The sequence below is a fragment of the Thunnus albacares genome, chromosome 6 (genome assembly GCF_914725855.1).
Source record: "Thunnus albacares chromosome 6, fThuAlb1.1, whole genome shotgun sequence".
In the NCBI taxonomy this organism is placed as follows: Eukaryota; Metazoa; Chordata; class Actinopteri; order Scombriformes; family Scombridae; genus Thunnus; species Thunnus albacares.
The window spans coordinates 3,042,479-3,065,137 of record NC_058111.1 but is presented as its reverse complement, the minus strand read 5'-3'; the positions used below and the strand labels follow the sequence as shown (position 1 = coordinate 3,065,137).

Below are 22,659 nucleotides of genomic sequence, written 5' to 3'. Positions count from 1 at the left end.
CTTGTTCATACAGTTGGATGTTTGAGCTTCTCTGTGCAGAGTTTGTTTTCACATTCATCTGCTGAAGGAGGAAAGTTTCTCTGAGCTCACTGAGAGTTTGATATTGTCATTATTCAATTTACACAAATGTGATGTGGAAACCTGGAGCATCCAATGCACAAACACTGAGAATGAACTGTACAGTGAAGTAGGAGACATCTTGTGTCCAGATGGAAAACTTCTGAGATGAAATACATATTTATAGATTCTGGAACTTTTAATGAATGAGTAGATGTCATTTTAAGGATTTAAACGTGGTAATTATACTTATTTTTCTGGAAAAATCCACATCAGACACACATTATTGTTCCAAGCAGAGTATTTCTGTATGTCTTCATACATGTGCGGAGGGGATCTTTATTTTGTGTGCAGTTGTTATTATGACCTAATCCTAAACCAGCTGTAGTTTTTGTCTCGCGAGATTCGGCGAGGTGATAAGTTGAAGAAACATGGCGGCGTCTAATTTGTTAAAGGTAAGAAGCACTTGAATATATCGCATTTCCCATATTTGGGTGCATATTTAAACTCTTCTTTTTATATAATATAGACATATATTGCACAATTATTGCGAATATATATCTGCACTAATAGTACAAATGCATGAAATAAGTGCACAGACGAAATAAATGCAGAAATAGGTGCGGACGCTGCTGGAGTCCGGTGTTGTGTCGGAGTCTGTTCCTCCTGCCTCGGACAGAACCAGAACCCGAACCCGTCCCCTCACCGAACCTCAACCGTCTTCTGTGTTTCTCAACGTGAACCCGACATTAGCCCGTTACCCCAGCCGGTCGTCCCGACGGTGACCAGCCATAGTCTTAACAGGCACCGTGTTAAAGCTCAGCCAGCCGCCGGAGAGCACGGGAAACAACCGTCGGAGCAGGAACATAAACTTCCACATGAGACCGTCCGTCCCGTCCGCAGCTCAGCCGTTAAGGTCTCTGCTTGGTCGGATCGTTGCTAACATGCTAGCGGCTCTGTGTCGGCTAGCTAACAGAGCTGGGAACCCGACCTCCTCAAGATGATCCTACTGAAGCAGCAGCAGAACAGTGAACGACTTTTCTATCAAAGCAGAGTGGACAGATCATAGCTAACAATAGAGTTAACCGGCAGTTACCGGGGCCAGGTAGCTCTGACAGCCCCCCCTCTCCCGCCCCCCGGCGCTCTGACACCGGCTAATGTCACACAGGTTGAGGGTCCCATGACGGTGGACACACAACCGCAGGGTGGTGGTAAAGTAGCAGGTGGTTTATTTTACTGACATTTTGCTGAAAGTACAAGTTCATAAACCAGCAGACAGGTGTCCATATGAACAGTGAAAGAGGTTTTTCCTCGCTGTAATCATTCCTCCTGTTCATACTGGATATTAAAAGATCCTTCAAATGTGCTTTCAATGTTAGTGATGGAGGCCAAAATCCACAGTGTGTCCACACAGTCATTTAAAAGTTGATGTGAAGCTTATATGAGGCTTCATCAGTCTGAGTTAGTCATATCAAGTGGATATCTGACACATTTACAGTCTTTTTAGCATCAAATTCCCTCTTTGTGTTTTGTATGGACACTACGCGTTATATTAAAATCTATAAACTTGTATTGCACATATGTAAATATATCACATGTAACATGGTGTGCTATATTAACGCAATTTTTTGTATTTGTATTATTACACCTGCATGTTACATATACTGTTTACAACAGGGCTGAACGATATGAACAAAAATACCTCGATATCGATATTGTGACAACATTGTAGGGATGACTGTTGGTGCTTTCACAAAATATTTACACAATGAGATTTTTGATAAACAATCAACAGTAGTGATTAAGTGGGTAAAAGCAAATATTAGAACAATCTGGTTAAGTTCAGAAAATTACATCATTTTACTGTAATGTGGCCTTTAAAATCAGGAAAAAACAACACTTATGATATATTACAATATCCAAAATCTAAGATGATATCTAGTCTCATATCACGATATAATATCAATATATTGTCCAGCCCTAGTTTATACTTTTACATTTGTACATTCCCAGTCAATATTTTGTTCATTATTTTTAAACTCAACAGCTCTCTTCACATATAATAGATTCTCACTTACTCTTTATTGTAAAATTTTATTTATGTACATGGTTATACCACCTGTCTGTCTTTTGTGATAGTTGTATTTTTCTTACTTTGTATAGATACTTGTTGGGTTTTTTTCCCTCTTACCTTCTATATTTTGATTGTCATGCATCACAACACCAAGACACGTTCCGTTTTATGTGCAAACTTACTTTGTCAGTAAATCTGATTCTGGATCTGATTGAGCTGCAGGTGGAAGTATAGTAACAAAAAGAGGAACTTTGGCACTAAAAAGACTGTAACGTTGAAAGATATCTACTTGATTTGACTCATTTGGACGCTGAAGCTTCATATTAGCTTCAGATAAACTTTTAAATACATTTTGTCCTCCATCACTTCCATTGTAAGGTCATTATGAAGGGATCTTCTAATGGTCAGTATGAACAGGAGGAATGATTACAGCAAGAAAAACAGGTTTCACTGTTCATTTGGGCTCCTGACTGTTGGTTTAAATTGTGAACTCGTCCTTTAAGTAGATGATGAATACAATAGTGGCTCATTTATCCTCTTCAACACCACTGATCCCCCGTCATTATAAATTCATGTTGAGTGGATCGTTGTTCTCTAAACGTACACAACAAGGTTTTACGATGACGTTTTAACCTCTGGTTGTCTTTACTGATATTCTAGTTATCATTTATTATGAATCTGATGTTGTTTAGGCTGTAAAATCTCAAAAATAAAAGCAAATGTCCATCATACATTAAGTTTAGACATTTCTTTCTCTTTCTTAGTCTGAAATAACCCAAAATATTCATGTTATATGTTGGTTTTTTTGTTGTTTTGGGCGAATCGACCAAGTGTTGGAGTAATATTTCCAAAGCTGACAAGAAAATACAAGGAAGTTCTGAAAAGTGCTGAAAATGAATCACTGACTGTTTTGATAATCAATAAATTGGTTTATTGGTTCCTGCATTACTAATGTGAAGATCTGCTGCTGCTCTTTATATCATTTATATAGTTATACGTTGAATATCTTTGGGTTCAGAACTGTTGGTTGTCAAGTAATTTGTTTTCCTGACAGTTAATCGATTACATTATTGGGTGAAAAAATGTAGACAAGATTAATCAATAAGGCAAATAATTGTTATTTGTAGCCCTGTAAGGAAATATGTGTAAAGTCATGCAGGAGAATATAGAATTTTCCATCTAGTATAATAATGCAGCCATCAAAACATGGCGCAGTGGTCTCGGACCACTCAGCCGTAGCACTAGACCTCCGTTTCGACCTTAGGCCTAAAAACTTAAAGGTACTGGCGTCTCGACCCTCTCTTACTCACGGACGAAAAATTCTGTAGGCGTATTTCTGACTCAATCATAATCTTCTGCCCTAAAAGCTTTTTTTTAGAGGCAAGATAATTTCGTATAATGCGCAAGGAAGAACGAGAAAAATCAATTGCAGACTCAGATAAAACTCTAGCAGGAACTAATACTCCTGACCTTTACAAAGAAAGACTCCTTACAGCAGAAGCTGAGCGACTGCTTCTCCGCTCCCAGGGATCGCTGTACGAGCATGGTGATAAGCCTGGGATGCAGCCCTATAAGGAAATATGTGTAGAGTCATGCAGAAAAATATAGAATTTTCCATCTAGTATAATAACGCAGCCATCAAAATATGGCGCAATGGGAAAAAAAGTTGAAATTTTAAAGTAATCACAATTTGGCCAGTTACCAAAGTGTTTATAGTCTTACACAGTAGTAAACGATGTCTCTCTCTCTCTCTCTCTCTCTCTCTCCCTCCCTGATGTTTTCCGTTCTTCCTCCCACTCCACCCATCCCCGTATTTCTCTCCTCCAGAACAAGGGGTCCCTGCAGTTTGAGGACAAGTGGGATCTGATGCGACCCATCGTTCTCAAGCTGCTCAGACAGGAATCCGTCACCAAGCAACAGTGGTTCGACTTGTTCTCGTAAGAGACGCTCTCCGCTCCTCTGTCCTCCTTATTCAAGAAAGCGGCCGTTCGCTTGAACTGCACACAGCTGCTGCCGACTGTTGCTGCTTCACATCCCATAAAACAGTCGCCTTAGTTTGAAAGAATATTGGAACGACAGGCTCCTCACAAGGATGTGTCCCAGTCCAGTTTATAAACTGGGTTGTTTCCATAACTTAACTGGAACAACTTAACGTACAATTACTACTTATAATAGAAAGCTGCTACAATTTTTAAAGTCACATTTATGGATTTTAAGGGTTGTAATTGTCGTCCATTCTTTGATTTTCTTCTCTATGAAATGTGATTTTGGGTTCAAACTTAACATCTTGAAAGATTTAAATCTGTTGTCATAAAAAATTAAAAGTCTCTTACTTTATATGTAGACAACGTTTTAAAAGTGATGAAGAAGAGGCAGTTGGTGATTGTTTATTTCTGTCTTGAGAAAAAGATCTCCAAGAGATCTGCAAAGACAGGTCACATTTCAGGGGATATTTTTTGCAAGAATATACAGTTTTTTTGCTCCTCAGTGCCTTGACTTTCTAAAAAAGTGACTGTGAGGTTTTAAATCTATTTTAAGTTTGCTTGAATTGCTAAAAAAATCACAGAAAATGCAGATTTGCACCTTACTTAAAGTCACATGTGCTGTAGTCTTTAGTTTAATAAATATCAGCTTTGTTACACTTTATCATTCACATTTGATAATGACCTTGTATGAAGTCCCATTTCCTTCTCGTGTGTCCACCAGAGACGTCCATGCTGTGTGTCTTTGGGATGATAAGGGACCAGCCAAAATCCACCAAGCACTCAAAGAGGACATCCTAGACTTCATCAAACAAGCACAGGCTGTAAGTAGAGAGTGTGATGTGCAGATGTATGAGGACAAAGAGACAGAGGAACAAAAATAAAGGTTTAAAGGCTTTCCACACACCAAGAAGTATAACCGTAACTGTAACGATGCACGCTCCAGCTGTGTCGGCAGCTTCGGGAAATAGATATTGATGAGTTGTTACTGCTGTAGGAAGGGTTCACAGGTGGTTAGTGATTCAATGTGTTGCTCAGAAGTATTTCAGGAGGCTAGTTGCTGTGATGTTCCAGTATTTACAGACCGAACTGCAACGCTGAAGCGCACAGACAAGCAGCTTTTATACACTGTGGCAGGAAAATGAAGCCCAAAGCAGTCGCTAACTTTGTCGTTTTTTTACGTTATAATAGAGAACAAAGTCCCAGCATCGTTGTATAATAAGGAGAGACAAACCTATCTGAAGACATCACCTCAGTCTGTGGTGAGAAAGGAGCAAAGTCGTACTAAAATAAATAAATATAGATAAATGAAGTCATCAGTCAGTTTCTATAAATGAGATGATATATTCAGGTTTTACTGGAAATGTCAGGCTAGATGGAGACCTGCCGTATGGTTTAGAGGAAGGATTCTGATTGGCTGTCAGTGTTTCTATCGTTCATCAAATCGCTCTGAAAGTGATCCCGACAATATTGTTCACCGCTGTCGTTGTAGTTGTGGTTTGGACTCTTTATTGTTATTGTTCTTGGTGTTGAAGGCCCTTTAGATAGATACTATAAAACAGATCAGAACAGATCTGGTGTTACTAGTAGGGGTGTGCCCGAATACAAATACATTATTCTGCAAAGCACAAATAGTAGGGTTTTTTTTTACGAATATTTGTTTCATACAAATATTTTAAAAATTATTTGTTTTATTATTTGTCAAATACCAGAGTGCAGGTCGGTTACATCGTTATCTCAGTGTCTCTCCTCTGCTCCGCTGTGATGTCTATCAGCAGGTCTCAACGAGGGGAGTCACATCCACCTGCTACATGACGCACATTTCCTAATTTGGACATCACTCCCACAGTTGGGGGTGTTCCTCAGAGATAAATCTGAGCTACTGACACAAATGAAGTGCTCCCCAAGGGAATACTTCATGAACACTTATTGTAACACTTTAATTTTCTAAAATTAAAAGCGTAATAAAAACAAAAACAGGATTTTTAAGCCTCTTTCCACTTTTATTCAAATACAAATACAAATAATTTTGCTGCCTCAACAAATACAGATACAAATACAAATACTGGGCTCTCTGCACATCCCTAGTTACTAGATCTAGTATTTTAAACATCATCAGGCTGCATTGTCTTTGTTTACAACACTGGCTTCTTGTGTTGTTATTTACAAAAGGATGTGTTGATGTCATTTCTTATATTACTGATAGCATAACATGATTTTAGTGGGTAAGTCCCTGAGTGCTAGAAGTACAAATATTGGAGCTTCTTGTCAAAGGATCCCTAGTTTCAAACAGCTGTTAATATTTGTATAGATGTAACTGTAACAGAAGATCTATACTGTGTACTACACTATGCTGCAATACTGCTCGACCTCTATGAGGATTTGCTTCAATATAAAGTAAAATAAATAGAATTTCTCTCCCAGTTTTGCATATAAAAGATGTCACAGCGGTCGGACCTGTCGATAGGACACAAACAGGACAAAGATGCTGCCTTTTATTACCACATCTCCTTTGGAAAGTCATAAAATATTTCTGTGTTGACCTCTTAATTTGCTTGCATCTGTTGCCATGGCAGCGGGTACTTAGCCACCAGGACGACACGGCACTGCTAAAGGCTTATATCGTAGAGTGGAGGAAGTTCTTCACCCAGTGCGACATCCTGCCTAAACCTTTCTGTCAGCTGGAGATCACACTGATGGGCAAACAGGGCAGTAACAAGAAAACAAACATGGAGGACAGCATCGTACGCAAGGTAAGAGGAGGAAGTGGGAAAAACCCCGTGCGTTCTGAGCGGTCAAGATCAGAACAGAAAGATGGAGGAATGAGGGAGAGAGATTACATACAGAGGAGGTGAAAATAACTAGACAAGAATGACCTAAAATCATTAGCAACCGTACAGAGGATAACAAATGAGAGGAGCTGTAAAAGGCAGAAGATGTTCTTGATGAAGAAGGAGAAGGAGGAAAACATTATATTCCTAAATCATCAACATTAATGTAAGCTGCAGTGAGTGGCTTAGAGTCAGTTTGCCTAAAAAGCTTCAATGTGCTATAAGTTTGATCCCTCTGAGAAACTCACAGAAAGGATGAAGTAGAGGAGGAAGTTGTGTGTGAGGGAACATGACCGAAGATTGATTAAAAGTCATAAATTAATTGGACTTGACTATTCTTGGATGGCAGGAAATGGAGGGTAACTTTTATATTATTTAATATTTTTTTGGTGCACTTGATGGACATTCATTACTGCCCCCCCTACCTTATTTTTTTTTCCAGCTAATGCTGGACACGTGGAACGAGTCGATCTTCTCCAACATTAAAAGCCGTCTGCAGGACAGCGCCATGAAGCTGGTGCACGCCGAGAGACTGGGGGAGGCCTTCGACTCCCAGCTTGTTATTGGAGTACGAGAGTCATACGGTAAGAAATACAGATGCACCGATTATAAGAATTTAATTAGAAAGATTTTCTTTTATATATTACCTTCCTTTCTAAGAACTATAATTGACAGCATACATAAACATTTTTGTAACTTCTCTTTAATGGAATATTGAAATTCAATTGTCTGTTCATTAACTATTTAAATAACTTACATTTTTCTTCTTGACGTTGGTCACGTTCACCACAGTGAAGGTTTTTTTAAGTGTCTGATTAAGTTAGTTGTTCCAAATGTTCCCAAGGTTGTTCCTTCACGTCTTATTCTGGACTTACAGCTGTTACAAATAGCGAACTTTGTGTCTGAAGAACTTCCACAGTGTTACGATCCTCTAAAAACAGCTCGTCCAACATAATCAAACCATTTTATTAAAAAACCAACAACTACTAACAACAGGCCAAAAAGAGCAAAAAGAAGAGAATCTGGACTGGACTGGACTCTCCCCTCTAACCTAAATCCACATGAAAACCAAACCTAACAGAAATAAAGCCATGAAAACAGGACTACCAGACCCACCAAACAAACCAAAGACTAACAAAGGCAAACGCTAAAGCACAACAGAACAAACAGCTGCTGGGAAGTGGAGAAGAGAGAGGGTGTGAGCCACATTCCTGTCCCCTTTATAGGTCCTCCCTCAGACCCGCACCAGATCAGAACCACCTGGGACAGAGCACAGTACATGATAAGCATAATGTCACATGTTATACATATCCTATCCAGTCAGGAGGGGTGCCGCAGCTGCTGAACGGCGGTGCAGCTATGTGCGGAAAATACAACCAGCAAAAAATCGGTGGCCGATCAGTTGGTGCATCTCAAGACAGAAATAAACGCATCGGGAAGAGACAGAAACACAGAGAGGACTGCGTTATTGCTAATGCAGAAACACAAATCGGTACAAACAGAAGTAGAGGCGCAATAGTGATTTTTAAATCTGTCCAATTAAATAAAGCTGTATCTCTGCAGTTCTACTGTAAATATTCAGGAGGGGATGTTAGAATAAACTCAAGAAGTATTAGGGGTGTGCCCGAATACAAATACATTATTCGGCAAAGCATAAATAGTGGGGTTTTATACGAATATTTGTTTCATACAAATATTTTAAAAATTATTTGTTTTTGGGAAGAAAAAAAAAACATGTCAAATACCAGTTCACAGGTCGGTTACAACGCTATCTCAGTGTCTCTCCTCTGCTCCGCTGTTACATCTATCAGCAGGACTCAGCGAGGGGAGTCACATCCACCCGCTACATGACGCACATTTACTAATTTGGACATCACTCCTGGAGTTGGGGGTGTTTCCCTGAGATAAAGCTGAGCAAGAAAGCAAATTGCTTCCAAGGGACTCTCCGTAACCTGTTGTTCCCCTTCTCCTTCTCCACAAAGTTAGGTTGTAAGAAATCAGCAATAAATGAAAAGTGCAAAGCAAGAATCACCTTTGAAGTTCCTCCCTACACGTTACACGGTGTGCTGTCTCTGTGTTATGGGTGTATAAATAGGTAGAGGTCTGTCTGCAATGAGTTGATGAGTAAAGTTTTAGCTCAGTAGTCAGCACAGTCGTCTACGATCTGGGAGACTCCAGTTTGAGACCCGATGTGGGGACCTCCTTCATAAGGTAGTTTATTCATGAAGACTTATTCTAACACTTTAATTTTCTACAATTAGAGTCGTAATAAAAACAAAAACAGGATTTTTAAGCTTCTTTCCACTTTTATCTGAATACAAATACAAATAATTTTGCTGCCTCAACAAATACAGATACAAATACTGGGATCTCTGCACATCCCTAGGAAGTATTGAAAAAACACTGCAGTTACTGAGACTCTTTGTCTCATTTCTGTCTTTCTTTCTCTCCCACCAGTGAACCTGTGCTCGAACCCAGAGGACAAGCTGCAGATCTACCGGGATAACTTTGAGAAAGCCTACCTGGACTCCACAGAGAGGTTTTACCGAACTCAGGCACCGTCCTACTTGCAACAGAATGGCGTCCAGAACTACATGAAATATGTACGCCATGAAAAATTTTGATTTATTACAGTATTTGTGTGGATGATAATTACACTTTTTCAATCATGGTTAGCTTTTAAATGTGAAGGAGAATGATGAAGGTAAAGGTGCTGTTAATGTCATCTGTTGTAGTTTCAGATCTTTTTCCACACAGTCATTTTTCTGTATGAATAAAAATAACAGTTTGCAAACATATAATTATGAGGTTCAACCTAATGTGGCATGAAGCTAAACTTATGAGGTTGAATTCTGGGTTCATTCAGTGTTTTTATAAGCTTGATTGTGTTTGAGCTGCTTCTGATTATCCGTGTTTTGTGTTAATGTGTCTGCAGGCTGACGCAAAGCTGAGAGAAGAGGAGAAGAGAGCGATTCGATATTTAGAGACGCGACGTGAATGTAACTCTGTTCAAGCAGTAAGTGTCTGAAATATCAATACTAGCGTCTTTATTTTTTATTGTACTTTAAGCTCAGAGACGTTTTAAACCTTGTTAGATTTATGAGCATTTTAAATAAACTTAAGAAAACACGTGCAAATAGACAAAAAAAACAGACTAATTAATGAAACACCTTCATCAGTTTGACAACACATGCACAACATTTAGAAAACACGCTGCAAATTCACAACAAAACACAACACGTTATAATATGATAATAATAATAATGATAATAATAATAGTAATAATAATAATAATAATAATAATAATAATAATAATAATTTATTTAGTATAGCACCTTTCACAGAAATGAAATTCACAAAGTTAGAATTAAATAAAATAAATAAAAAAATAATAAAAAATAAAAAACACAATAATCATCACATTAACAATAAAACATCTTTAAAAAAAGTTTAAAATTGTTTATGATAGAAATGACAACTAAATTTGGCTTCAAAAAGGACAAATTAGCATCTACATCAGCAAAACATGAAACAAAAACATTATGTATTATAAACGGGTATTTCTCTGATCTTATAGGTATATAGAATTCATATGGTAATGACCAAGTTTTATTTCAAATAATATTCTCAATTAAGTGATTAAAAAAAAAACAACATTCCTCTTGAATTGATCTTTGTATGATCTTTGTATGATTCATTTTGAAATATCAATACTAGCATCTTTATTTTTTATTGTATCTTAAGCCAGTTATTGCATTTTCATGTCATTTCATCAGATAACATCTGTTATATGTGAGTAAAACAGCAAAATTATATCAAAAATATAAATTAATGAAGCTTTAAAGAATTGTGACTAAGATATAAACTGATGATTACAGATGAAAAATTAACAAACTATGTAACGCAGACGCTGTTTGTAAGTTATGTCAAACGTATATTAGACATTTCTGTGCTGCAGTTTCTTGTGGCTTCTTAGCTGACGTCTACTCTGATAATAAAACACAGAGAGTATATCTGTGATAAGCATTTCAGCCATCACGATGTACTGTTTGGTTTCTAAAGCATAATTAACAGTTCCAGCCCGTTAACAAATGAACTAGGGTCAGTAAAAGGTCACATGGACTCACATGTGAGAAATCTGTGTCTCTATTTATTTATAAAACTTTATCTTTCAGGGTTGTTTCTTGTAATTGGTTCACTTTAAACGCACAATATGTAATTTCAGCCGCTAGGGGTCTCAATCAAAACAATAACAAAAGACGGAGTGTGATGACGGTGTGAAGTAGCAAGGGATCATGGGAGTTGTTGTCTTCGTTGTTAAATAAGCAGCTTCACCGGGATAGGATTACTCCAGTGTTAATCATTCAGGATGTTTTTACCGGGAGCCGAAACGGACCCGGAGATTACAGGTAAAAACACTGAATAAAGCTGTTTAACCTAAAAAAAATCAGTGTTTCTCCGACGATGTACGGCGACCACCGGATGTCCGGTACGGGCTGTTAGCCGAGCTGCTGCTAACACTTGTTCGGTTTATTTCTCTTATAACTTTAGATCCAGACGTTCGGTCGGTTTCTCCCGGGAGCCGAATTACCCGCAGAGGTCTCCTTCTCTCCAAAAACAAACATACTCGCAGATTAAAAGCGTTAAAATACTAATTAAAGCTGTTTCACCTAAAAAATCAATATTTCTCCGACGATGTTTGGTGACCACCGGACTTCCTGGAGGGGCTGTTAGCCGAGCTGCTGCTAACGTTTGTCCAGTTTATTTCTCTGATAACTTAAGATCCAGACGTCCAATGACTAAAATCCTTCTTCCAGCTAAAAGATATAGTTAAAAACCACCTAAATTTATCATAAAAATGTGGCTTAAAACTGAATAAAAGTCCATTTATAACAGTTTGTGTGGAACAACCACAACGCCGATGTATTATCTTGTATGTGTGTAAGTTACTCTTTGGTAGACGCCATTGTAGCGGACAAACACAGCGCCGCCGTATGCATCTGGTGCGTGTTTACTCTTTGGTAGAGGAGGTATGACGCCATCGACAGGCGACCAAATGAAACGGTCCGTTACTTTGATTAAATTACAGATTTCTCAACTCAATAAAATATATAACATAGGTCTATTTGATTTTAGACATTTTAATGTGGAATAATTACATATTATACCTTTTAATTAACAGCATGACACATATCCTGTAAGAAGATTCGGACCTTCCAGGAGTCTCGTTAAATGTATTCAATGCTTGTTTATTTATGTCCTTATAATAATCATTATTGCCCTCATAATAAGTCTTTGTTTCCTGTGTTTCCACACAGCTTATGGAGTGTTGTGTGAATGCTCTGGTGACTCTGTTCAAAGAGACCATCCTCGCTGAATGTCCAGGGATGATCAAACGCAACGAGACAGACAGTGAGTACCACTGCGCTGTTTCAAATAAATGCCAAATTAGATGTATGTGTGTGTGTGTTCAAGTAAGCCTTGTTTTGTTTTTCAGGACAGAGGCTGTAATGTCTGCTGCATGTCACGGCATCAACATTCACTATTGCATCAGCCAGCTAGACTTTAAAAATAGAAATAGCTTCTCCCTGCGTTGGCTGGATTTCTGCCAGGGGGGCAGTAGAGCCGTAAAACCTGTCAGCTGTGACGCTTTTCCTGTTTTTGACTTGTTGACCTCTGTGTATATTAGGGTTTTACAAGGTGCATCACTCACTGCATAAATATTAAAAATAGTATTATTGTTATTTTTATTATTAGCACTATTATTATACTATCTGACATATTGCTGAGAGTTACAGGTAACTGGTGGAGCCTGCACCCACAGCAGAAAGTCCATTTGAGGCCCAATTCAGACTTGTGTAACTATGAGTTTGCAGTTTGATTCAGACAATCTGCTTCTTGTCCTGTGTGTAACGTTGATTCTTCTTCTCCCCGGAGCAGAGTTGCACCTGATGTTTTCACTAATGGACAAGGTTCCCAATGGGATTGAGCCCATGCTGAAAGACCTGGAAGAACATATCATCAGTGCCGGACTAGCGGACATGGTGGCCGCTGCAGAGACTATCACTACTGTACGTGCACGAACAAAGTTTAGCACCTTTCACGAACACACAGTTACAAAGTGCTTCACAGTCAAAGAAATAAAATAAAATAAAATCAGAATAAAATAAAAACAAAGACACCAGTTAAAATATACAAATTAAGTAGGGATGCATGATATTGGATTTTTTGCCGATATCCAATATGCTGATATTTCCAACTGATTGTGGCCGATTGCCAATATTGATATATGCACTTTTTTTTTTTTTAAATGTTCAATGTCAATCAAACTTTCAAAATAAAAGCACACCACACTTTTAAAAAGCAAAATGATCTGATCCCGACGGGCCAGAGTGCGAGGTCCCGACCAATGCTGCTTGCAGCTTTAATTATTATTATTATTATTAATAAAACAATTTCTTGAAAAAATCATCCAAAAACTGTGAGTCAGTTCTCTTTGCTTGAAGTATACATCAGACAGTAGATGTGTGTGACTGAGGACTTAGACTATATAGTGAAAAACTAACACACAGTCTTCACAACAGGTTTGAAATGAATGTAAATGTGTTTTTTCCAGGACTCTGAGAAGTACGTGGAGCAGTTGTTGACTTTGTTCAACCGCTTCAGTAAACTGGTAAAGGAGGCCTTCCAGGACGACCCTCGCTTCCTCACCGCCAGAGATAAGGTCTGTACAGTGACAATGACAATAATTTAAATATTTTATATCTAAAAGGTTTCTTATTCTTCCTCATCACATAATATTTTGATCTATGGTTGAGAAGCATTTCTAAGAGTCTTCTTCAGTCTCTTGTGGTGATTAGTAGATTAATAGATTTGCTCTGTTATGTTAACGGTGATAATCTCTCGTACACATGTTCTTCTTCTCTCTCCTCACAGGCGTACAAGGCTGTCGTCAATGATGCCACAATCTTCAAACTGGAGCTGCCTATGAAACAGAAAGGGTGAGTGGAGCGATCAGTTCTGTCCTTTGCAGGCGTGCAAGTTATTATCCAAATGATGAAAACATGACTGTGTGTGTGTGTGTGTGTGTGTGTGTGTGTGTGTGTGTGTGTCCCCATCCATCCAGTGTGGGCATGAAGACTCAGCCGGAGTCAAAGTGTCCTGAGCTGCTGGCGAACTACTGTGACATGCTGCTGAGGAAGACTCCTCTCAGCAAGAAACTAACCTCAGAGGAAATCGAGCTCAAACTCAAAGAAGTGGTGAGTTTCTGTCCTGTTAGCTTAACTTTTACTAAAACACGGCTCAGTTTTCAGACCATTTTCCCTTTTTCCTCTATTCTCACACTTATCTCCTCTCTTTGCAGCTCTTGGTGTTGAAGTACGTCCAGAACAAAGACGTGTTCATGCGATATCACAAAGCTCACCTGACCAGACGCCTGATTCTGGACATTTCAGCAGACAGTGAGATTGAAGAGAACATGGTGGAGTGGCTGAGAGTGAGTCACACTGTTCTTAAACTCTTTGTCAGACATTAAATTCACAGTGTAAGAGTCTTTTTTCTATTTTGGCCCCGTTTAACCCGCTTTAATCATATAGAGAGAGCCACGGTAAGCTGTAAATACCTGTGTTTGCACTCACGGTGTCGGGGGAACCACACAGACCCTGTCGTCTGCTGTTGTGGTCCTGCTTGGTCTCAGTGCCGACCACAATAAAAGCACCTCCCTCAAACCAAAGCAGCTGTAAAACTGATCTGCTCAGCGGATGTGTGTGTGTGTGGGGGCTGGTTACTGGAGATGTTGTGTTCACCTCTTCCAAACCGCATTACATTTTCACTGGTGCTTCCACCGACATATCAGAGCTATTTCTGCTACTGTAAACCAAACATTTCCTGCTACGGCTGCTTCATGTTAAAAGTTTTCCTCTAGAAAACCAGCAGAAGTCTGCTACTGTGAAGCAGATTCAAGAAATGTGATGCATTTGTCAGCGGCATGAGCATTACATGAGAACGAGAAAAATGTATGAAATTGAGTAAGCAGTGAACTAATTTCTCTTTCACTTTGTTGTCCTCTTTTTTTCTTCCTTTTTGTCTTGGTGTGTGTGTGTGTGTGGTTGTGTGTGTGTGTAGGAAGTAGGAATGCCCGCTGACTATGTGAACAAACTGGCCAGAATGTTTCAGGACATCAAAGTCTCAGAGGACCTCAATCAAGTCTTCAAAGAGATGCACAAACACAACAAGCTGGCACTGCCAGGTATTCCCCCCCTCACACACACACACACATACACACACACACACATACACACACACACGTATTCCTTCACATCAAACAACGTTAAAGCATCTGAGACTCTCCGGACAACCTGATTGGTTAGTTTGAGCGAACAGGAAGGAGTTTAATGTCATTGATCAAGCAGATAATCGTTCAATCACAGTTTAGTTTTGATGCGTCTTTGTTGAAGTGTCCTTAAAGGGGACGTATTATGCTTTTCCTTATTTTCAGACATATATATAAATATATATAATGTCACAGTGTCATATGTTCATGTTAGAAGTAGCAGATGTGTCAAACAATGAGATAAACGCATGTAGCAGTAATCACTGTGAGCAGAAAGCAGCAGCTTCAGGCTGCTCTGAACACTCGGTTCCCAACGGTTCTTTATACTTTTGGCCCGAGCTGACGTCAGTTCGTGACGGATTTCTTTATATAGACATCTGCTACGTGCAACAGTGCGTGAGTTTGCTGCTCCGCTCCGTACGCCGAGCCGCGACGCCGTTACACAGCACAGCAAAGTAAAATAAGTAGTTTACCTGTTGGAGGTGTGCTGGTTGTTTGCAGCTCCTCATAAAACATTATCATCACTGTGGCTGTTTCTGCTTGTGCTCTTCCTCCCTGCATTATTTCTAACTGATCCGCTGAACAAATAGCTCCATATGTTGTTGTTTCGACCAGTTTTTAGCGCCGCTAACGAAGCTACGCTAAGTCATAAATTCTTCAGAATAAAAGTCTCCTGTTAGTTAGTCACTAGAAAGCTTTTAACTTGAAGCAGGAAAGCAGGAAATGTTTGGTTTGCATTGACGGTAAATTATACAACTCTGATATGTAAAGCCGGCCAATCAGAACAGAGTGGGCTCATTGGGAGGCGGGCCTTAAAGAGACAGGAGCTAAAACGGAGCGTAAAGAGAAACCGTGTATATTGAGGGGCTGCATAAAGAGTTTTTTGAACTTTGAGTCATGCAGAGCTAGCATTTAGCAAGAACCCTAATCGCTCCTGATGATTTGGCCAGAACTTTGCATCTCAGCTTTCAGCCACTGGTGTGTGTAAATGATCCTTTGAGTTTTCCTGTAGCGCCACCGTGAGGTTCACAGTTGTGGTTTTTATGACTAATTACTTGCAAAACTAATGACATTCACACTCTGTACTGTGTGTCAGCATGCTTTAACATGTTACAGTAAACATTACACCTGCTGACCTGTTGTCATGGTAAGCTTGTTAGCATGCTGATGTTAGCATTTAGCTCCAAGCACCACTGTGAGTCTTTTTTATTCAATGAGTGTGCAGCAGTTTTATAGTTTTCCAAGACACCACTACGTGTTTCCCTCTCTTTTTCTTATCCTCCCTTATCAAAATAAACGAACTGATGAAAGTCATGTTCAGGTGATTCATTTATGATGCAATGCTGAACGTATTACTTTTGTTTGGATCATTTTACTTTCCAAAAAAAACAAACATTTCTCCTGCTGAAAGACTATTAATCTTAAGAGTTCTTCTTCCTTTTCCTCCCCCTGCAGCTGACAGCGTGAACATTAAGATCTTGAACGCTGGAGCTTGGTCACGGAGCAGCGAGAAGGTTTTCGTCTCGCTGCCCACGGAGCTGGAAGACCTGATCCCCGAGGTGGAAGACTTCTACAAGAGGAATCACAGCGGTCGCAAACTCCACTGGCATCACCTCATGTCCAACGGCATTGTGAGTGAGCTGTTTTTAAAGGAGATCATGTAGGGTTCCTCTGGAAAGTTGAAAAGCAGTATTTCTCATTTTGCTCCTGCAGTCTCTCCCTCAACTTCATCTTCCTCTTGTATTATTCTGTATCTGTTTTCTGCACATGCACATTGTGTCATACATACATGCAGGCAGTTTTCCACACAACAGTAAAAGACGATGTGTATTATCAGTTGGAGGTTGTGCAGCTCACTGCAGCTGTAAAAATTTAAATTATCTGTTGCTGAAAATTGCAGAAAAAGAGCATTTTCCTGTTTCGTGGGTGTATTTTTATTGATCAGACATATTTCCCATGACTGCTTACATAAAGCCGCCCTGAGGTTCAGCGGTTGAACGCTTTGAATGTGAAGCAGTAAGAAATGTTCTGTTTTGAGAGTATTTTAGGCTACTAAACCAAAACTAACAGAGTAACACGGTGACGCCGTCTCGCCGCTCTTCTCACTCTCTTCTCTGCCTCCTCCTTTGTTTCTCTCTCACTCTCTCTGCTCAGATCACCTTTAAAAACGAAGTGGGTCAGTACGACCTGGAGGTGACGACGTTCCAGCTGGCGGTGTTGTTCGCCTGGAACCAGAGACCCAGAGAGAGAATCAGCTTTGAGAACCTCAAACTGGCCACAGAGCTGCCTGACGCAGAGCTACGCCGCACACTCTGGGTCAGACCAGGGAAACATTTTGAATGCTTTACTTCAATCCACCAATTACATAACAATTATACAGGACATGTGACCACCAGGTTACCTTTTACAGCTGGGATTTAACTGTGAACTGTATACTTGGTTGTTAACACTGTACTGATGGTGATCTTAAAACGGACCTCTTCTTCTTCTTCTTCTTCTGCTCTCCTGTCTGTGCAGTCGCTGGTCGCCTTCCCCAAGCTGAAGAGACAGGTGTTGTCTTACGACCCTCCAGTTAGCTCGCCCAAAGACTTTACAGACAGCACACTGTTCTACGTCAACCAGGAGTTCTCACTCATGTATGTTATATACATGTTTATATGTCTATATTCTTGTGAAGTCCATCATTTATCCATCATTTTTAAAAAAGTATGCAGCTAAGAGACATATTTTAGTAAAGAGTGCAAGCATCAGATGCAGTTATTACCTAAAAGCACTGATTTATAAAGTAACATCATTAAATATAAAATGATAAACATGCACTAAATATGTATATTTGTATTCTCATAAGAATATACCAGCAACGTCAGGTCTGCTCCACATCACAACTATGTATTTTGTTTATTGACACCTCACCAGAAATGATACTGACCATCAGTGTGTCTGTGTGTTATTTTCTCAGCAAAAACTCCAAAGTGCAGAAGCGAGGAAAGATCAATCTGATTGGTCGTCTGCAGCTGACCACGGAGCGAATGAGAGAAGAGGAAAACGAAGGAATCGTTCAGCTCAGAATACTCAGAACTCAGGTACGAAAACACGACGCCGTCTTTGTTTTTAACGGGATGTTTGAGGACGACTTCTTAGCTGAAGTTAGCTTTGTGACTTGCTGCTAAAGTTTAAGAGTAAAGAGTTGTGATTTAGCTCTTTTTTTCTTAAGTTTCAGAGACACTATAGTCATCAAAACAGAGAACATGTTCTCTCCTCTGTATGCTGTTGGCTCAAGTGCCTTGTTATTTTAAGTTGTGCTCAGGCAGTTTGTTGATCTTGGCATCAATAACGGAGTCATGTGTAAAATGTAAACAAACTCTCTTAATAAACTCATAAACACCCATTTAGTATATTTCCATCCATCCATTCCACCTGTCAGTGGATTCAAACCAGCATGCTGACCACTAATAAAACCCTTCACACCATGAAGACTAAAATACCAGCAGCACAACTGAGGCTTAAAGTGCAATAAAATAAGAAGCATTGCAGCGAGAGAGTGCAATCAGGGCTCAAATCAAACATTTAAAAAGCATCAGAAGTCTTATTCAAAACTATTTTTATAACGCTAACGTACTGCAAAGAACAGGTCAATATAACAGCTGCAATGCTGAAAATGATGCAGAGAAGAAAAGCTGTTGTCAAGCTAGCTCAGTACTTCACTGCATAAACTTTTGGGGGTTTTATTTTTCTTTTTTTGTGTTCAGTGTCAGTAAAACTAAGCTGAATATATTCTGTCAGTTTTGTTGCCTGTTTTGATGAAGTTATCCCGAATGCTCGTGACTAGGGATGTCAACTGTTACAGGTTATATGCTGTAGGCTAATTTGCACACACACTTCGCTAACGGCTGCACTGCTAGCTAGCAGTCTAAGGTAAAAACAATGACGGTCGGTGTGAGACCATTTCCTCCAGAAAGGCAACAAAGTCAAATGTAAACAGTGTGATGCTGCTCTTTAGTTTAGTAGCAGCATTATGCTGTACCACATTAATAACAAGCAGCCAGCTGCCGTGTCCGAGGACGCCTCGCAGTCGTAGCCAAAGATCACGTCGCTGCTAGCCGGAGGGAGAAAGTGTGATATGTGCTGGTCTGAGGCCAAATTTTTCCATTTTCATAGTGGCTTTAACAAATGTGAATAGTAGAAATTATTATTTCTGTAAAAAGAGATGTATGTATAATAGATGTATGTTTCACAGTAAGCTATTTTATGAAATACAATTCTGATTAATATGACACAGTACTCCGTATTATACATTGGGCCATGTCAGTAGTAACGTTTTTAGTGACGAAAAACATTTTGTCACTCAAAAATTCAAATATTCAATAATGATTGTATTAGATATTTATTTTCATACAGTTATACTCTGTTTTTTGAGCAAACATACCCTTAACTTTAGTAACTTACATTCACATGCATACGTATGAATACAGAAAATCTGCAGGAAACAAATAGAAGCTAATCGGTGTGCCAAATGATTGAGACCAGTATGCTGCCAGTCAGCGTGGTGGAGGGCGACAGATTGAAAGAGCTAGTTAGGTACCTCGTTATGCCGTTGAGAGCTACTGTTACTAAACACGTCGAAAAACACTTCGGGGAGAAGGATGAGCTAAAATTCAAGCTAACCAGGGCAGACAAGCTAGCTCTGACCACCGACTGCTGGGCAGCTCTAACAAACAAAAGCTACATCACAACCTCTCTTAAAAATGAACCAGTTAGTTACCAGTTAAAGGGTGTCGGCCCATCAAAAGCAAAATTAACTGAACTGACGACCCATGAGTTGGGAACTTCCAGTCTACAATACAGTCAGTAGCGCTTGAACAATAAAGGTGTAACATTTGTTTGTTTTTCCCGCCCAGGAGGCCATCATCCAAATCATGAAGATGAGGAAGAGGATCAGCAACGCCCAGCTGCAGACTGAGCTGGTGGAGATCCTGAAGAACATGTTCCTGCCTCAGAAGAAGATGATCAAGGAGCAGATCGAGTGGCTCATCGAACACAAGTACATAAACAGGGACGAGGCGGACATCAACACCTTCATCTACATGGCCTAGACAGCGAGGAAGGGAGCGCTTTCTTTTCTCTGTGTCTCTACACCTGGCCTGCGGACGGGCGCTTTAAACACCTGCGAGGAGGAGAGGGGACGAAGAACGAGAGGATGTGTTTGAAGAAAAAGGAGAGATTAAGTAGGACGAGGATCGAGACAAATAAAAGTGTGGATATTTTTTTGTGTTTGTGAGACGCCAGCGTGCTATCGGGAGTGTCTTTTTCGAGAGTCATCAGACTGTTTGTCTCTGCTGCCCGCTAGCGTCGATCAGAGCAGAAGGGACGGCAGCAGTGTGCCGTCTGCCAGCAGCTCAGAAGAAGAAAAAAAAAAAATATAGTGACATAATCAAATGAAATACTTCCTGCCTTACTTTCATCAGCGACAGACTGCAGAAGAAGAGGAGGAGGAGGAGGAGCGAGGAGAGAAAGGAGGACATGTTACAAGCTGATATCAATCCTTTGCTTTCACTTGATGCCACATGCTGCCATCTTAGCGGCGGCTATTTTTGCATCCTTCCTATTCAACATTTATCTTATTTTGAACTGGGAATGCAAAAAAAAAAAAAAAAAAAAAAAAAAAAGAAAGAATAAGCCGCAAGTGAAAGCAGCCATTGAGGAGAAGCAGCGGACAGAGACGGAGAAATAGTTGAAACTACCGAGGAGTATTTTTGCCAAATTGTGTGTGTGTGTGTGTGTGTGTGTGAGTGTGTGTGTGAGTGTGAGTGCATGGTGTGTAACTGGTCTTTTTAGATGTGCATATGTGTGTGCACTTTCAACAGCATGCTGCTCTATGATTTTTTATTTTTTTTTTGTCCAGTGGAGGATCTGTCACACTTTGCGGTTGTGTCTAAAAAAAAAAAGGTTTAAGACCAGCCACCAATTAAATGCTGAGATTTAGTTTTTTCTTTTTTTTTTAATCACCTGTGGCAGGTGAAGTTTGTCAACAGGTAAAAAAAACAAACAGGAAGAAGTGTTGTCTGGAGACCTTTTTGTCTGTCTGTGTCGGGAGATTATCAAATTTATTTGTGGCGTGTAAAGACCTGCGCTCTGAACCTTGTGAGATTAAATATCGGCTGAAAGCATCAAAGAGGGACACGTGTAGAACTGCGACCTGCAGAAGAAACACAACTATTTACACAGATTGAAAATCCTTTGAATCACTAATAGTGTCATTCTTTGCACAATGACAGTTAAAGAAATGATTTTAAACTGTAAACAAAAATAGAGAGAACCCTACCGAGTTCACATAGCCATCATAATGTGTGTGTGTGTGTGTGTGTGTGTTGCCCTTTCTTCTCCCGTGTTCTGCCTTCACTCATCACACTGCTGACATGTTTAGTAAAATATCAGCAGGGGTTTAAATTGTATTAATAACGACGTGGCGACGACTCGAGTTCCTTCTTTGGTTTTTATGATCTGTCTCAGTGGAGGGTGAGCGTCTACGCTACGATCAATAACTTCCCACCTGAAGTATCCGTAAGGATCGATTCACGACTTTTCGCAACTTTTATTCTCGGATGTCCTCACTGAGCGCTTTATTAGGAACACCTGTGCAATCCGATACAACAGCTCCGCCGTAAATTATTCTCCTACAAAGCTTCTACATTTTCAGTTTTTTGTTGTCAGAAAGGTGATAATTCTACTTTATTGATGAGGTCAAAGTGGGTGCTGGTGGTGTACTGGAGTGCGTTACATTGAAAAGTGTTCCTAATATTTTGTTCACCCTATAAAGTCAATAAGGTGCCAGTATGAGGAGGAGGAGGATTACTGGGACTCCCTACGCACAAGTGGACAGAGAGTATAAAGTCAATATAGACTGCAAAGAATCTGAACGAGTTTTATCCCGAAATTAGATATTTAATATCTGACCAACATGAAAAATATTCTTCGTTATAATGATTTCTCATCTTAGTCATAACAAATCCTTCACAGGTTTCTTTATAAACACAGCACAAAAAGTGAGGAAATTTGTGTTTGGTAGATTATTTCTTTGTGCTTCTTGGCAATAAATCTTAAACCATTGGAAAGCCTGTTTATTTACCTTTTAAATGGCGCCACATTTGTAAGAAACATGCATTTGTGGGATGAGCAGCAGAGCTGAGTATGTGGGTTGCGCCCATGAAAAATTTGCCAAATCTTCTCTTGTTTGGTGTTTGGTGGATTGGATGATTGAAGTTTGAAGAAACAAGACATATTGGCAATTTAACAATTTATTCATTTAACAAACAGGAGCCTCAGTAGCATGTGGAAGAACCATACACAGCCACAACAGCCTGGCACCTCCTCCTCATGCTGGTC

The 22,659-nt window shown here is 39.7% G+C and overlaps 1 protein-coding gene across 2 annotated transcripts; it reads left to right on the top strand.

Moving 5' to 3' along the window:
• The first annotated feature begins 304 nt into the window (after positions 1–304).
• LOC122984232 (cullin-5-like) lies at positions 305–21,258 on the top strand. Of its 2 annotated transcripts, none has more exons than XM_044354566.1 (19): positions 305–512; positions 3,959–4,068; positions 4,838–4,937; positions 6,690–6,866; positions 7,387–7,528; positions 9,402–9,547; positions 9,880–9,960; positions 12,263–12,356; positions 12,885–13,015; positions 13,561–13,668; positions 13,881–13,945; positions 14,071–14,203; positions 14,308–14,439; positions 15,069–15,192; positions 16,732–16,907; positions 17,431–17,592; positions 17,794–17,912; positions 18,236–18,359; positions 20,175–21,258. In XM_044354566.1, exons 1-19 carry the CDS (start codon positions 489–491, stop codon positions 20,367–20,369), a joined length of 2,343 nt encoding a protein of 780 aa, XP_044210501.1. In that variant the 5' UTR covers positions 305–488; the 3' UTR covers positions 20,370–21,258. The 2 variants fall into 2 exon arrangements, with proteins under 2 accessions (XP_044210501.1, XP_044210502.1); XM_044354567.1 differs by lacking the exon at positions 305–512 and adding an exon at positions 565–1,280.
• The last annotated feature ends 1,401 nt before the right edge of the window (positions 21,259–22,659 follow it).

Excerpts from the sequence above, each read along its gene's own strand:
- LOC122984232 (XM_044354566.1), top strand. The coding sequence starts at position 489 with ATGGCGGCGTCTAATTTGTTAAAG. Across the intron at positions 15,193-16,731 it reads CAACAAGCTGGCACTGCCAG|CTGACAGCGTGAACATTAAG; the intron begins GTATTCCCCCCC and ends CTCCCCCTGCAG. Across the intron at positions 17,913-18,235 it reads AACCAGGAGTTCTCACTCAT|CAAAAACTCCAAAGTGCAGA; the intron begins GTATGTTATATA and ends TTATTTTCTCAG.